At 40.9% G+C, this 16368-nt stretch overlaps 1 protein-coding gene across 1 annotated transcript; it reads right to left on the bottom strand.

The window, feature by feature from the left end:
• Positions 1–1605: 1605 nt before the first annotated feature.
• LOC110101674 (probable polygalacturonase) lies at positions 1606–9470 on the bottom strand. The gene is made up of 6 exons (XM_020829670.2): positions 9390–9470; positions 8529–8897; positions 3151–3271; positions 2730–2904; positions 2563–2633; positions 1606–2490 (listed from the first exon to the last, which is right to left on the bottom strand). Exons 1-6 carry the CDS (start codon positions 9423–9425, stop codon positions 1784–1786), a joined length of 1479 nt encoding a protein of 492 aa, XP_020685329.1. The 5' UTR covers positions 9426–9470; the 3' UTR covers positions 1606–1783.
• Between the last annotated feature and the right edge of the window lie 6898 nt (positions 9471–16368).

The raw sequence follows: 16368 nt of genomic DNA, 5'->3' as shown, positions 1-16368 counted from the left end.
TGTTGCTGAAACTTTAGTTCATATTAATATATTATAAAAGATATTGGTGACTCGTACTTCTTAATTATAGTTGATGAATTATGAGATGTTTTTTCGAAAGAATAGTTAGTCATTGCGGTGAAATATGTTAAAAAATTGGGGCAAGTTATTGAAAGGTTTATAAGCATTAAACATGTTGCATCAACTCATGCAATATAATAGCACTGAAGGCTTCCATTGAAAGTATACTTGCAAAACACTTGTTGAGCATATATAGGATTTGTGGTCAAAGATATGATGAGGGCATCTAATATGTGAGGGGAGTTCCATGGTTTGAAAGTACGAATACTTAATGAAAACCCTCAAGCATTATATGTTCATTATTTTGCTCAACAGCTCCAACAAGGGGTGTAAGTAAGTTTAGCCAACTCTAGCTCGACTTGTTTATAGGCTCGCAAGCCGAGCTTATCGAGCTCACGAGTCGAGCTTATTTAGTAAACCAGGTCGAGTTCGAGCTTGAGCCTGGCTCGGCTCATGAGCTTATGAGTCGGATCGAATATTATTTATTTATTTATTAAATTTGAATATTAAAGAAGATCTAAGCATTATATGTATACATTTACATACATTCATATATACATACATACATATAATATTAAATATTAAATCATTTAATATTAAATAAGCTTGCTTTGGGCTTGCAAACCTATTAAATAAGCTCGCTTTTAATATTAATATTAGAGCTTTTATTACTGTGAAAAAAATTGCAACTTTACCATTTAATATTTTCCTTATTGCAGAAATAACAGGTCCAGCTGGGCGGGAAAACCAAAACCTTCTGCCTCCTCAAAATTGGGCGAGAAAATCAAAAGTGAACGAGAAATTTGGGCTGGAAAATCAAAACCAGGTGGGAAAAACTGGGCGAGCGGCTCGAACTCGTTTAGAATGGAACTGAGTCGAGCTCGATTGTGCCAAAACTCGACTCGTTTACACCCCTAGCTCCAACTGTGCTTGGTGGTTGAAAGGTTGTAGCAAAAAATCATTGAAATGTGAAGCATCTATTTACACCCCTACCTCCTCTAAAATGTTTGAGTCTTGTAGCTATGGGATAAGTTGAGGCTTAGGTTTTATTTGTGACAGCTTTCTTGTTACTTTCTAAAGCAGCTTTCTAATAGAAAATTTTATAGTTCAAGAAATCATTGTACAAAAAAGCTTCTTTAGAAAGCAATAAGGAAACTATCCCTAACGAGTTCTTCGTAAAAGAATGATTGTTTTTATTGTTTTGAAATTTTGAGCAAATTTAGGCTTCGTTCGTGATAGCTTTTTTGTTGTTTTTTAAAACAACTTTCTAGTATAATTTTTTCTTGAATTACAAAACTTTCTACTAGAAAGCCGTTTTAGGAAGCAATACGAAATATGTCCAAACGAAACCTTAATCACAAACATAAAGTATAAGTGGGTTGCATCGAAGAAAGATTGTCAGTATAAATGTAAGAAATAGAATCCCTTGCATGTCAATCATGTTTGACTAATCACCTTGGTTAATGTGCCAAAACAAGCAATTAGAACTGCATATTATAACTCCATCAGTAGTCTGTTCATTACATATTGTATAACTTGAGAACATAAAGCCAATATTTCATTCATAAGCGATGGAGATCTATCTCATGAGGCATTTCGTCCAGTATTACACTAAATCTTACTTATGAGGCATATTTTCTATATCTTCCAGATGATAATACAGAATTCAGAACCCATAATGTTAATCACAATCTATACTAAGCCAAGTTCTCACTGCAGCACTTCAGAGTCTGTAACTAAATGGTAATGAGCAGTCCTTCACTTCCACATCCTCTATGGGAAGCCTATCCTCTCTGAATGGGCAATCAGTTGCTTCCATCCCCTCATCCTTCAATGCGACGCAAGGCGCCGGCGTCACACCGCTCGATACACCCTCCACATTCTCGCAAACCCATGCGGTTTTCTTAGCCTTCCTCACTTCAACTGACACATTGGATATACAGATCCCCTTGAATGGTGCCTTCTCTATGCCTTCCAGTCTTCCTGCAGTAGTTACATTTTCAGCTACAACATGGCTATAGTTTATGCCTTCAATATCTGGAATTGCTTCAGGATTATATTTTCCATCTGGATGAGAATTGTAGTTGCCAGTCATCCAGAAGACCCACTTCATTGTATGGAGAGTCATGCGTCGAACGAATATATCCCTGACGAAGCCCCCACGACCGATGGCGGTTTTGATTCGTACGCCAGATTCGGTGTCAATAGCAGTTATGTCCTCGGCACGAACATCCTGGATGCCACCGGACATCTCGCTCCCTAGTGCAATTGTTGCACTGGTTGGTGAAATGCAGGTGAGACGACGGATAATAATGTGCTCGCTAGGCATTCCGACGGCGATGCCATACTCATCCCAGCCACTCTTTATGGCGACGCAATCGTCTCCCGACACGACGTAGGAATCCTCGATTCGAACATGAGAACATGAATCTGTAGCAGTGAAGATATTTAAACAGCAAAAATGGCGGGAACAAGGTTTATTGGGTAAAACAAAAGAGATACCTGGATTGATGCCATCAGTATTTGGAGAATGAACTGGAGCAGAGATTGTAATGCCTTTCACAACAATGTTGCTGCAATTGTTCAGATAGAAATCACAGATAATGAAATAAGAGGACAAATCTTATAGATTGTGAAGATATTCTCTTATTCAAAGAAAACAATCAAACCTGCTATAAACTGGATGGATGTTCCAGGATGGAGAATTCAGGAACAGAAGATTTGATATGAAGATCTGATCTGAGTACTGAAGTTCAACAAGGTAGCCCCTGGTGTACTTGAGCTGCTTATGATGGAACTTTGCCCACCAGAAGTCTCCCTGACCATCGACAGTTCCATTGTCACCTGAAAAATGTAATGCTTGCTATGATAAACGAAGAGATAAGATTGACACTTTTGTGTGATTGGGAACCCCATATAATGTCTAATACTGGAAAAAGAAATTTAGATCTCTGTATATCCTATATGTTGAACTTCAGACTTATACTCCTTTTCCTAAAGTTTCCTAAGAGTTTAGGTACTATGCTCAGCACTAAGTTTAGAAAAAAAGGGTAAATTTTGATACCAAAATGTCAACAGTTAGTAGATTACCAGTGATAATCACATCAGTGAGATTATATCCCATTATGAGGCTGCTATATCTTCCACCAGGGGCATCCCTTCCACGGCCATATGAGGGCAATGGTTCGATGATCGGCCATTCATTTATATCCTGCACAAATAATTGATGTTCGCATTTAGTTTTTGTTTGGGACGGCTTTCTTACTACTTCCGAAAGCAACTTTCTAGTTAAAAAATTAAAATTTTTGTACAAAAAAATTGCTTTAAGAAGCAGTAAGAAAATCGTCCCAAACGAAGACTTAATGGTTCATAATTTTTTGTCATAAGATCAATATCCTACTACCAATAATAGTTGTAGTGAAGGAAGAAATGAATATGGTGAAATAGTAAACAAAGAATAAGTAAAAATTATGAGCAACAAGCATTCAAGATGATGGGGCTAGTAACTATATAAGTAGGTAAAGTGACCAAAGAATATTGATTCTCAATGAATATGTTCCAATGGAAGCTTTTGTAATACGTTAAAACCCCTAATCATTCTCCATAAAGAGAATTTTTTTATCTTTTTATAATAATTAAGTATCATGAACCGAGAGCTTCCACAACTATATGAAGCCATCTTGGAAATCAACCTTAATCAATCATGGTAGAAGCTACCAAAGACCCATCGAACTCGCAAATCAAATGAACCACTCGATCTCGATCAAATGAATGAGTTGGTACAACTTGATAGGCAATATGAACTAAATGGAACTAAAGTTGGGTCAAATAAAAGAATAGTTGAACCTATTTCCAATCCAAAAAAGTTTAAGTTTATGAGAGAGGGTCACACACTTGAAATTTCTAAAGCCAATATATTTCAATTCTCCAAAGTGAGGCTAACACCAATATTTTCACATGCCTTAACGCTTGCAACCAATTGAAAAAAGGTTTTTAAAAATGTCATTGTTATCATTATGCATTTCTGAAATAACTACAGCTTAAAAAATTTATGCATGTAAAAGATAAATGATCTCATGGAGCTGATGTATGGTATAAGGCTAGGTTGGTAGCAAAAGATTTTGCGCAACAGAAAGAGATTGCTTATGATGGGGTGTTATCCCCAGTGGTTAAGCATCCCTTGACTCGTGTTCATTTGGCACTTGCAATATACTATGGTCTAATTCTTGAACAACTCGAATTCTTACAAGGGGAATTGCAAAGATAGATCCACATATTACATCCATCTGGATATGAAGCCTCAAAAGACTTGGTTTGAAGATTGGACAAGTCTTTAATTGGTGTAGTGAGCAGGTTCACTTACTGTAGGAGTACGGTGAATATTCATGCTCATTGCTGATTGTCCACTAGTTTTGAAGAACCACGCTCGACTCGATCCCTTGGGAATGAGATACGCAGGTTACCATTTGCCATTTGGGTGCAATCAATTTGATATCGAAGCCTAATTTGTCATCTTCTACTTTTTGAAGTGAAATATGAGGTGGAGATTATTGATTTAAAATTATTTTCAAATTTAAATAAAGCTTTATTTTGGAAAGCTTTGATGAGAAATTTATGCAATTGATTAGGGAATTGATTGTTTTCCTAATTAAGTTGATTTGATTGGAGATTGATTGATGCATTAATTAGGAGATTTGATTATTAAAATAAATTTATAGATTTAATTAGCATGATTGGGAGATCTAATTAGCATGATTATATTTTTCCATATTATAGCATTAATTAAAATTTCTTTATAGCTTTGTTTCAAATCTTTAAATAGAGCTTGATGGCTATTGTATTATATGCATGCAGCAGAGAGCTTGAGAGCTTATTGTAATTTCTATTGTTCTCCAATATAGTAAAATCATCATTCTCTCCTCATGGATATTGACATCTTTACCGAACCATATGAATCGACATGTTCTTTTTGATTGATTGTGTTTTGTGATTTGTTTTGTTTTTCTTGTATGCACTGCACAAAAATATTTTTATCATGATTTAAGAGTTTTGCGTCCTGGAATGTTCGCGGCGGTAGAGAAATATAAAGTTTAACGTCTTAGCGTTGTACGAAGATCCATCACACAATTAGATAAGGGAGATAAAATGTAGCATTCATAAGAGACACCAAGATTTTTACGTAAAAAATCCTAAAAAGGGGAAAAATCACAGGGCCTAACCCAGTTTGAATGAATTCACTAGTATTTGCAGTTGATTACAAATGAGACCCTTCATTGGGGGGGAGCCCTTGGCTTGGTGTAACAAATATACATCATATAAAGTGTGGTACATTTATAAATAGAAAGAATCATTGTTGGCGTATTCGTTTGGTCAGAAGGACCGTAGTCTGCGGGCGATGGATGTCGGAAGGACCTTAGCCAGCGGGAAACGGAGGTCGGAAGGACCGTTACCTAGCGACAAAAGTCAGAAGAATCGTAGTCGATAGGTGACAGGGGTCGGAAGGACCCTTGTCTAGTAACAGAGGTCAGAAGGACTGTTGACTGGAGGAAGTCTGGTGTCGGGTGGAAGTCTGGTGTCGGGTGGAAATCTGGCAATGGGAGGAAGTCTGACATTGGCTAGAAGTCCGACAAAGGACAGAAGTCAAGCGATGGGTGGAAATCTAATGAAAGTCCGTCGACGGGTAGAAGTCTGGCGAAGGGCAGAAGTTCAACGTCGAGTAGATGTTCGACGAAAGACAGACAGCTGGCAGAAGTCCGGCATCGAGTAGAAATCCAGAATCGATAAGGATTGCGGCTACGGGTAGAAGTCCGGTGTTGGAAATAAATTCGACAATGGGTTAAAGTTATGCATGGGGTAGAAGTCCGACGAAAGTCCAGCGAAGGCCAAAAGTCTGACGACGGGCGGAAGTTCGATGTCGGGTAGAAGTCCGACGAACGTTCGGCGACAAGGAGAAGTCCGGCGACGGGCAGATGTCTGATGTCGGGTAGAAATCCGGTGACAGGCGGAAGTCTGGCATCGGGTAGAATTCCGGCAATGGACAGAAGTCTAACGATGGGCGGAAGTCCGTAGTCGAGTAGAAATCCAGCGACAGGCGAAAGTTCGACGTCGTGTAGAATTCCGACAACGAACAGAAGTCTAGCGACGGGCGAAAGTCTGGCGTTTGGTAGAAATCCGGCGAGGGGTGGAAGTCCTGTGTTGGGTAAAATTCCTGCAATGTACAGAAGTACGGTGACGGGTGGAAGTCTAGCGTCGGGTAGAAGTCTAATGGCGAGCAGAAGTTCGGTGTCACTCGATGGCCGGGAGGTGGTCCAGGAGGAGTTTGGTGGCAAGAACTCTTCCTCATCTTCCTTCTCTTCTTTCTTGGGCTCCCGTCCTTCTCCCCCCTCAATAAAGAATGCGGGGTCTATTTATAATTTTCTTAGAGTGACATGGCCAGTAAATAAGAGGAAGATCAAGGATAAATTGAGAGTGGTTTGAATGGACGGCTGATCTTGATGATATCAGAATTTGAATGTCGTGATGATATCAGAATTTGATGATCTTGGGCTCGTTGGAGTTGTTTTGTTGAGCCGCTCGATTCGACTATAAGCATGTCACATTTGGAAACCATTTGGTAACCCAAATAATGGTTTGAACCTTCCAAATACGCTTTGGGTCTTTGATTTGAACTCATTTGAGCTCAGATTGAGTCGAATTTGGTGTCGTTGGGTTCGTATTTCCGAGATGTTTAGTTCGGCTGTAAGTTTGCTGAAATTGGAGTTCATATGGTTTCTGATTTAATTTTTTTAATTTCCTACTTAATTTTCCCTCGAAATTCGTGCCCGATCAACATAATTTTTTGATGATATATCAAATAGTATTTACCATCACTAGATTCCTCACCCACAATCATTTTCTCTATTTTCTTTGATAAATTCTCTTCTTCCACAAGATTCGCTATCTTAGAACTTAGAGCTCTTGTAAATTTTTTTATCAACATATTTCCTCAATGTGTGTTCTTGTTTCTCCAACTCTTGATGCTCTTTCTTTGTCATCCTATGTCAAATTTTTATCTTAATAAACAAAGTCATCTTTTGAGACTAAAACACTTACACTTGATTATCTAATTAAAATAACAAGCTTGCCTTGCTACCTAGCACTTTAAGGGAAAACATTTGCCTAGGTAGAGTCTCTCTCTCACTCTTTTTCTTTGTTGTCATTGAGCAAATGTTATTGTAATTGTTAGAAAATCTTTATGTAATATTATTTCATATTATATAAATCATGTATTCATTCAAGTAAGCAAAAACAAACATCCTACACAATCCAAAAAGGCAAAAAAAAAAATTGAGATTTTGCTTAGGAGTTGGGAGGTAGGTGTTCTTAAATGAGTAATAACAAAAATATACAAATTATGTTAAACAAGCTAAATTTATGCCTCACAAAGAGAGGTGGACCCTACCATGCTAGATGGTGGGGTCTACCCACAATGTTTTTAATAATGTCAAACATGTTTAGAATTATTCTGAAATGAAATTGTTGCCTAATTTAAAATTCGAAGTAAATCAAGATCAATAGATGCATGACACAAGGCACACACATATCCCTTGTCATCCATCAAATATCTTTGATACTTTATGAGATCTATAAAGCAATAGCAATGAAAAAATGATACAGGCAAATCAATTCTCACTAATTAGAAAAATTATTACGTGCGGTGTTCGGACGCATCCGGAGGTCAATCCGGATCCGGAGGTCAATTCGGACATGTCACATCACCCAATACACAGTGCATTGGGTGATGTGATGCATCTGATTTAACCTCCGCATGCACGCATCCGGACTCCGCATGTAATAATCTTTCCACTAATTACTAACAATTGCGCTTCGAAACTCACCCGTCCCAAGAAAACATGATAAGAGGCGTGATCTTAAGATTTGTCTCTCATCGCCATTGGCTCGAACTCGAGCACACCAACACTCACTAAGAGCTAAAAATTACACTCCTACGCTATCAATCCACCAAACAATCAAAAAAGAAAAAAAAATAATGAGTAATGCTTCATTTGGGATCATGGCGGATCCTCAATATATTGAGGGGGGGCATGGGCATTTGCCCCCCTCAAAAAAAAAAAAATTTTAGAGGGTATATTTTGAGTATTTTGCCTCATCTTAAAAAAAAAATTTTGCCCCTAATTTTATCAATCCTAAGAGTCTTTGCCCATCCCCTACCAAAAAAAATTTTTTTGCCCACCCTGAAAAAAGAAGCTGGATCCCCGGTTTGGGATGGTTTTTTTATTATGTTTTTTTAAATTGAGTTTTAGTTAAAAATTAAAGCATTCCCAAACTAAGCCTAAAGGTCTAATCACACACTCTCCCTATCTTTGTCTCTATATTTCTTTTGTCTACACATCAACGGATATTTATGTGTTAATAACTACACAGAATACTTACTGTGGAAAGGGGGGATCGAGAGGGGACGCACTAACCTGAGTGGCGAGGATGACGGCGTCGTGGTGGAGGAAGAGCGTCATGCAACTAGTAAGATTAAAAGGTCCGGTGAGCCACCTACCAGGTGGAACGTAGAGAAGACCGCCACCATCGCCGGAGAACTGAGCTAGATGCTCAACCGCCGCCTGGAATGCCTTGCTGTTCAACGTTATACCGTCGCCAACTCCACCGAAGTCCGTCAACGACGCCGTGTGCGCTCGGCAGCTTGTCGCCTCGTACGTCTCCCCCACCGTCTGTCCCCCGCCATCCTGGCCGCCTGCGGTGACTCGACCACCGCCACCGGTTTGAAACCGGCATTCCGCTGTTCGGGAGAATGCCGCCATTAATAGAAGACATATCGGCATGACCTGTCACATCACAGAAAAAATCATATTTTTAATGTTCTTTTTTCTAGTAACTTGAAAATAAAGATGGATTTCAGGGGAAACCCTGTTTTTTGGAGAAAGACAGAACGTGGATTGAAAAAGATGGCATTTTGGCAGGAAAATCCGAGATATTTCAGATGTCCCCGCTGATCAGATTGAAAATAGAAACAACAAGAGTGGAGAGGAAGAACTTGTCTTCAAGAAAAAAAAAAACATTTTTTTGTTGGTGAAACAGAGAAGACGCCCATTAAAAAAAAAAAAAAAGTTTTCTTTCACGCAAAGCAAAATGTGAAGATGGGAACTACATCAATAAGAAAACTGGTTTTCCTCTACGTTTCTCTGAAGATTAGAGCAAAAAATAATTAGAAAAATTGATGCATATGTACCCCAACAACTAAAGAAAAAACCTGCAAAATAGTTAGAAGACAGAAGATTTTGGTTTTGACGTAAAATGAAGGGGATAATAAGCATTACAGAGAAAGAGAAGAAGCTCCTACTCAACAGCTCCATCGCTAATGAAGAGAGAGAAGCAGTGGAGAAGAAGGGAGTGCAGGCAGGCGGGATGAAGAGATTGTGGGCTAGCGGTTCCCTTTATAGCTGTGGCTCCTTAGTTGGCTTAAAAAAAGTTAATTTTAATGATATTTATTATGATAAATAGATTAAATTGAAATTTAAAATTTTAAAATATTTCTTTTAATTATTACTAATTGAACAAATTTGAACCCACAAAATCTAATTATAATATACTATAAATAGAGAAATATTATGCTCCTATATAAAATTTACACACAATTATATCAAATTAATCAATTAAAACTCTTTTAATCCTATCAAATTTAATTAACCTTTTTTTTAATATATCAATATTGATATTGATATTTATTCATGCAATTTCATTGTTATCCCATCTAAATTTGGATTCTATATTAATTTGTGCAAAAATATTAAGTAGAAGTTATTCAAATAATAATAATAACAATAATAATATTAAGAGAAAGTAATCTCAAACATTAGTCTTTGATGATGAGAATGTCTAATATTTTGATTTTGAGCTCGTCCTCACAGTTTCCAATCTCTAAAAGTTGTGTTATTATGCTATAATCCTCCTCATCTATAATGTTCATAAAATCCGTAAAATATTTGATATATATTACATGATGTATCTGCATGCGGTATAGAACACCGATCTCTTTAATAACAAGATATCACACATACTTATATATTTTCTATCAATCACCTATCCAGCCTGAATATTATTGTATAGATATCTTACTATTGAAAAATACGTACATTATTGAAAGGGCTATAAAAAAGGTTCATCATTCTATGAACAGACTATATTTGGTTCGATAAAAAACTTACTATCGATTAGTTTGCTAAATAAACTAGCCGAATCGAATTTTAAACGAGCCAACCACAATGCAGTATTGTTTAAACTAACTCGAGCTGAGTTCGAGGCAAACATGAGCCCAATGAACAAACGAATTCAAAACAATCGAACGTGAACATACTATTCACAAATAATTTCAAACACAGTTGAATTTGAAAGAACGAACTTTTGAACAAATCAAACACGAATAAACGCTAAGCTTGCTCATACTCAGCTCACTTACAACCCTAATTATTAACATGTTCTGAATGGTACATAATTGAATGAGAAAACTCTCTACTGCTTTTCAGATAAATTAAAAATGCCACTAACTACCTCCTTCAAAATAAATATTATTTTAATTTACAAAGATTCTTTTGTAATTTGCATCATTTAATCCTAAAATGGGCAAATTTGCAACTCTAGAAAATTGGGGTCTAAATATAAAATAGGAAATTTAGAAGCTTGTAAATGTAAAATTGTGTCGGCATCTCGCGCATCGTGCTTGCCTTTACGAGGTTGCACGTGAATTAAGTGGGGCCCATTAACGAACCCGTGAGGCCGTGAAGAGGAAAAATGCGGTGGGATATGTTGTCATTATATATTACTATTTTTTATATTTAATGAATAAATCAAATATTTATTTAGTTGTTTTTTATCTATAATTCATATAAAAATGAAATATAATTATTTTGAAAAACAAAATATTAAATATTTAAATTTGAAAGATATTTATCGAATTTTAAAGTTATTTGCTTTTGTAATTCTTTAATTTTAACATAAAATATTAAAGTAAAAGGAAACATTTAAAATAATGTTGACAATAAAATAAAAATATTTGAATATATTTTTATATAAAATATAAATATTCAAATAAGAGTTACTTGTTGCGTCCTGGAATATTTCGCGGCGGTAGAGAAATATTTAGTTTAACGTCTTAGCATTGTACGAAGATCCAGTACACAAGCAGATAAGTGAGAGGTGTAGCATTCATAAGAGACACCAGAGTTTTTTACGTGGAAAACCCCTGAAAAGGGGGAAAAACACAGGGGCCTGGCCCAGTTTGAATGAATCCACTAGTATTTGTAGTCGATTTACAAATGAGGCCCTTCCTTAGGAGAAGGCCTTGGATTGATGTAGCAAATGTACATCATATAGATTGCATTACATGGTAGGAGTTATATATACAGTTTGTTTGGCCTGAAGACCGTGGTCGGCAGGAGACCGGAGTCGGCGGAGAACCTGGGTCAGAAAGACCGTTGTCTGTTGATGGAGGTCGGAAGGACCATAGTAGGCGACAAAGGCCTGAAGAACTGTAGTCGGCAGGAGACCGTAGTCGGCAGGAGACCGTAGTCGGCCGGAGACCGTGTCGGCGGACCGTAGTCCGGAGACCATAGTCGGCCGGAGACCGTAGTCGGCAGGAGATCGTAGTCGGCCGGAGACCGTTGTCTGGTGATGGAGTCGGACGGACCGTATTAGGCGACAGTGGTCAGAAGGACCGTAGGCGGTAGGAGATAAGGAGTCAGGTGTTAGTCCCAGTGTCACTTGGAAGATCGGATGTTGATGGTCTGGCCTTGAGTAGGACGTCAGGTCTTAAGCAGGACGTCAGGTCTTCAGCAGGACGTCGGGTCTTCAGCAGGACGTCGGGACTTAACTTCGGGCCTTGAACAAGACGTCGGGTCTTTGGCAGGAAGTAGGGACTGAGTGTCAGGCCTTGAACAAGACGTCGGGTCTTTGGCAAGATGTAGGGACTGAGTGTCGGGCCTTGAACAAGACGTCGGGTCTTTGGCAGGACGTCGGGAGATGAACGTCGGGCCTTTAAGGTGGTGGTCCGGCGAGGTTTTGTGGTGGGTTCCGGCGAGGGTTCCTGCTGGTTGCGGTGTACGGCGGTGGTCCGGCGAGGGTGGTCCGGCGGTGGTCCGGCGGCTGTCGAGAAGGAATCCTTCCTTCTTCTTCTCCTCTTCTCTCTCTCTGTTTCCTCTCTTGTGGAGAAATGAGGGCTCTATTTATAGATTTTCTAGAGTGGCATGGCCCGTAAATAGGTGTGAGATCAGGGGCGAATAGGGAGTGGTCAAATGGACGGCCGATATTGAATCCTACGATCGTGCACCAGTTCATTGGACATTTGAAGGCCTTAGAATGTCGGAATTCTGTGATCTTGGGCTTCGTTGGATTTCGTCTCGTCGAGCCCTTCGATTCGAGTATAAGCTCGTCAAAATCGGAGTCCGTTTGGTAACTCAAATTGCGGTTTGAACCTTCCAATAGTGCTTTGGATCCCTGATTTGGACCCATTTGGACTCAGATTGGGTCGATTGGTGTCGTTGGATTCGTATTTCCGAGACGCCAGTTTGACGTAAGCTCGCTGAAATCGGATTTCGAGGTGCTCCCGGATTTAATTTTTGAAGTTTCCAACTTGATTTTTGCCTCGAGATTCGTGCCCGATCAATTAATTTTCGCATGACGTATCAGTGCCCCCTATTTTCGGACGTCGAAGCTCCAGAAAGTCCGAAAATACTTATTCCGAAAATTTTCACATTGCTGAATCGCAAAAAATTGTGTTCCAAAAGTTAAATGCTTGCTCAAACTTGATCGTAGAGGCCTCGTTGAGCTTCCGAAAAGTGTCAAAATCGAGTCCGGAACGTCGAAAAACGTGTCCGGGGATCCAAAAAAGTCCGAATCGGACCGTCCGGCCGAAAATTGGGCCCGGAATACGCGAGGCGGCCGAACGGCGGCCGGCGGCCGGCCGGCCGCTTGCCGCCGGCGGCGCCGGCGAGCGCGTGCCGCGCGCGCGAACAGGCGCGCTGCTTGGCTGACCGCGCGGTTATACTTTTTGATTTTTTTTTTTCTTTTTTTTAATTCGTTGCGGGGCCCACAAAATTTCAAAAAATTCCCCAAAAATTCCGAAAAATTCCGAAAAAAATTCCAGAAAATTCCAAAAAAATTCGCCGAAAAAAATTTTAGGGAAAATTTAAAAAATCTAGAAAACTTCCCACCATTCTCCAAAAAAACCTTATTAAATAGACCTCCAAGGCCTTTAGAAAAATTGTCTCTTTCTCCCTTCTTCTCCTCTTTTCTACTTTTCTTCTTCCCCTTTCTTCTTTTCTTCTTCTTTTTTCTTTTCTTCTTCTGCTCTCCCTCTGTCCTTTCTATTGAGGCCTTCCCTCGATTTTTCGAGGCCCCTCTCTTGGCAAGGAAGTTCGGAGATTTCCCCTCCTTCTCTTCTCCCTCTGTCCTTTCTATTGAGGCCTTCCCTCGATTTTCGAGGCCCCTCTCTTGGCAAGGATGTTTGGAGGATTTCCCCTCTTTTCTCTTCTCCCTCTGTCCTTTCTATTGAGGCCTTCCCTCGATTTTTCGAGGCCACCTCTCTTGGCAATGAAGTTCAGAGATTTCCCCTCCTTCTCTTCTCCCTCTTGTCCTTTCTATTGAGGCCTTCCCTCGATTTTTCGAGGCCCCTCTCTTGGCAAGGAAGTCCGGAGATTTCCCCCTTCTCCCTCTATTCTTCGAGAGATATTGCGGAGTTCTGATGTTAGTTGGTTGGAGATGGAGGTCAGAGAGACCGTTGTAAGGAGAGGTACAACGAACAGAAGTCCAACAAAGGTTGGAGAAGTACGACGACGAGTAGACATTCAACGACATGTAAAAGCCCGATGAATGTCCGTCGATATGCAAGAGTTCGATGTCGAAGATAGAAGACCGATGATAGTCCCGTAATGAGTTATAAGTCCGCGTCCGGGGAGAAGTTATGATGACAGGTAGGAATTAACGTCGCGTAACACAACAAAATCGAGACCAACAAACTCCCAAAAAAAACCACCACAACCAACACAAAACCAAACCCAAAACAACCCACACCAAACCAAAAAAAGCCACACCCAAAAACCAAAAAAAAAACAACCAACAACAAAAAAAAACACACACCACAAAACACAAACAAAAAACCAAAAACAAAAAAAACAACAACCACACCCATCAACACCGAACACAACCACCCCCAAAAAACCGCACCACAACCCCACACCCCACACCCCCAACCCACCTCCCAAAACCCCCACCCAAAACCCCCACAACCGCCCCACACAACCAACACCCCACCACCAAAAACCCCCACAAAAACACAACACACCCAAACCCAACCAAACCCACCACCAAACACCCCACCCCCCCCCACCCCCACCACCCCACCCACCCCACCCCCCCCCACCCAACCCCCCAACCCACCAACCATACCACCAAAGGAGGGCGCGGCGGGACGAAGGGCGCAGGAGGGGAGGGCGCAAAAGGAGACGGCGAAAGACGCACCCAAACAACAAACACCCCACAAAATTTCACCAAACAACCAGCAAATAAAACCACCCACAAACACAAAACACCAAAAACCCAAAAAAACCCACACAGAACCCCAAAGGACAACCCCCCACAACCCACCAAACCAAAAAGAGTAGGGAAGACCCCGCGCGAAAGTACTATTAAACATATGCCTCGCTAATACAAAGCTCCACCGACATTACCACAACGAACCGACCCAAACGAGAAGTACGACAATGCATACGCAGAGTCAGAGAAATGCCAAGCGATACTCCGCCGCGTAAAGAGGGAAAGACGACCAAAGGTTCGTCGACGGCAGAAGTCTGATGAACCCGAAGATCAGAAGAATCTCTGCCACGAGCAGAAGTCGCCACACAAGAGATGTTAAAATCCGACATCGACATCTTCGTAAACGAAGCTACGAAGCGGCCTACATCATCTGGCAACGAACACACAAACGGACCGAATTTGAAAGCCAATTTAGCATCAGAACCCGACATCGGATCCAAAAAAGCTGCCTGCCCAAACACACACGAACGCAGAAGTACTTAACAGAACACGGGGAGAAGTGAATCCCATCAAACCAACCCGCCCTTGCCCACGAAGCAGCAGCTACCGACGATCACCGGAGCCACTCCCCTCAGGAAAATACAAGTAAAAAGGATCCCCCCCAAACAACCAAAAAAAAAAAAAAAAACTGACGAAGCAGAAGTCCGACGTCGCAGGAGTAACTGGGCTCACGAGCAGAAAGTTCTACGACGGGAAGGGAAGAGTCAACACTAGATACGAGCAGAAGTCCACACAGCCCACGACTCACCGCAGACCGCTCGCTCGACGCACGCAGCCCAGTTCCCGACGCACCATCCAAGAACCGGCAGAAGTCTGGTCCTGCACGAAACCCAAGAACAGAAGTTCGACGTCGAAGAAAAGTTAGAAGTATGGCCCCTGGCAAAGAAACCGACCACATGAAAAGTTCGTTCGAACAAGCAGAAGAAAGAGTCTTGACGACGAGCAAGAAAGTCACGGCAATGAAAAAGACCATGAGCAAAGCCCCTTTGACCGACAGGTGAAATCCCGCACCCGTCCGTGTAGAAGTACGGCCTCTGGTAAGAGGACCGACATTGAAAGCCCTTCCAAACATCGACACCGGCCAGAAGTCCGCACGAAAACGACCCCAGTAGAAGTACACCCCGACTGCCCACCGAGCAGAAAGTTCAGACGACAAGGTGAAATATCCAACGTCGTGTGTAGAAGTACCCGGGCCTCGGCAGAAACGCACAAACACAAAAAGAAAAACCAAGAATAGTTAACAACACTTAGCACAAGAGCAGAAAAAGCATCCGAAAACGACTAGTAGAAAGCCTCCCCAGACACGGGAGAGAAGTCCAAGTCGTGTAGAAGTACAGCGTCGGGCAGAAGTCCACATAGAAAGTTATAAGTCGACAAACCAAACAAAACACGGAGCCAGAAAGTCCAGCTGAACGTCGAGTTAGAAGCGCTGACAAGCAGAAGTGTGACAAGGTGTAAGTCCCCCGCACGTCGTGTTGTAGACTCCTCCTGACTAGCAGAAGCCTCCGTACGTCAAGAAGATAACGAAGTCCATCCGTGCAACGAGCAGAAGTCCGACGTCAAAGGAGAATCCATTGAGAGAAAAAGTCAACGTCGGGTATTAGTCCGACAATAGGAAGAATCAACACAACCGCGGTTGCCGGGGTATTAGTCCGTCGAAAAGTCCTGCAAGGCAAAAATTCTAGCGATTAGGAGAAAATTCAAAATCGG

Source organism: Dendrobium catenatum, unplaced genomic scaffold (genome assembly GCF_001605985.2).
Source record: "Dendrobium catenatum unplaced genomic scaffold, ASM160598v2 fragScaff_scaffold_772, whole genome shotgun sequence".
NCBI lineage: Eukaryota > Viridiplantae > Streptophyta > Magnoliopsida > Asparagales > Orchidaceae > Dendrobium > Dendrobium catenatum.
The sequence above is the reverse complement of the archived record's forward strand: the minus strand, read 5'-3'. Positions and strand labels throughout refer to the sequence as shown.

Bases quoted from the DNA above. Each gene is read 5' to 3' on its own strand.
- LOC110101674 (XM_020829670.2), bottom strand. From the start codon at position 9,425: ATGGAGCTGTTGAGTAGGAGCTTCTTCTCTTTCTCT. The intron at 3,272-8,528 runs GTTAGTGCGTCC...TTATTTGTGCAG, and splicing joins CCGTCATCCTCGCCACTCAG to GATATAAATGAATGGCCGAT. The intron at 2,491-2,562 runs GTATCTCTTTTG...TCACTGCTACAG, and splicing joins TACTGATGGCATCAATCCAG to ATTCATGTTCTCATGTTCGA.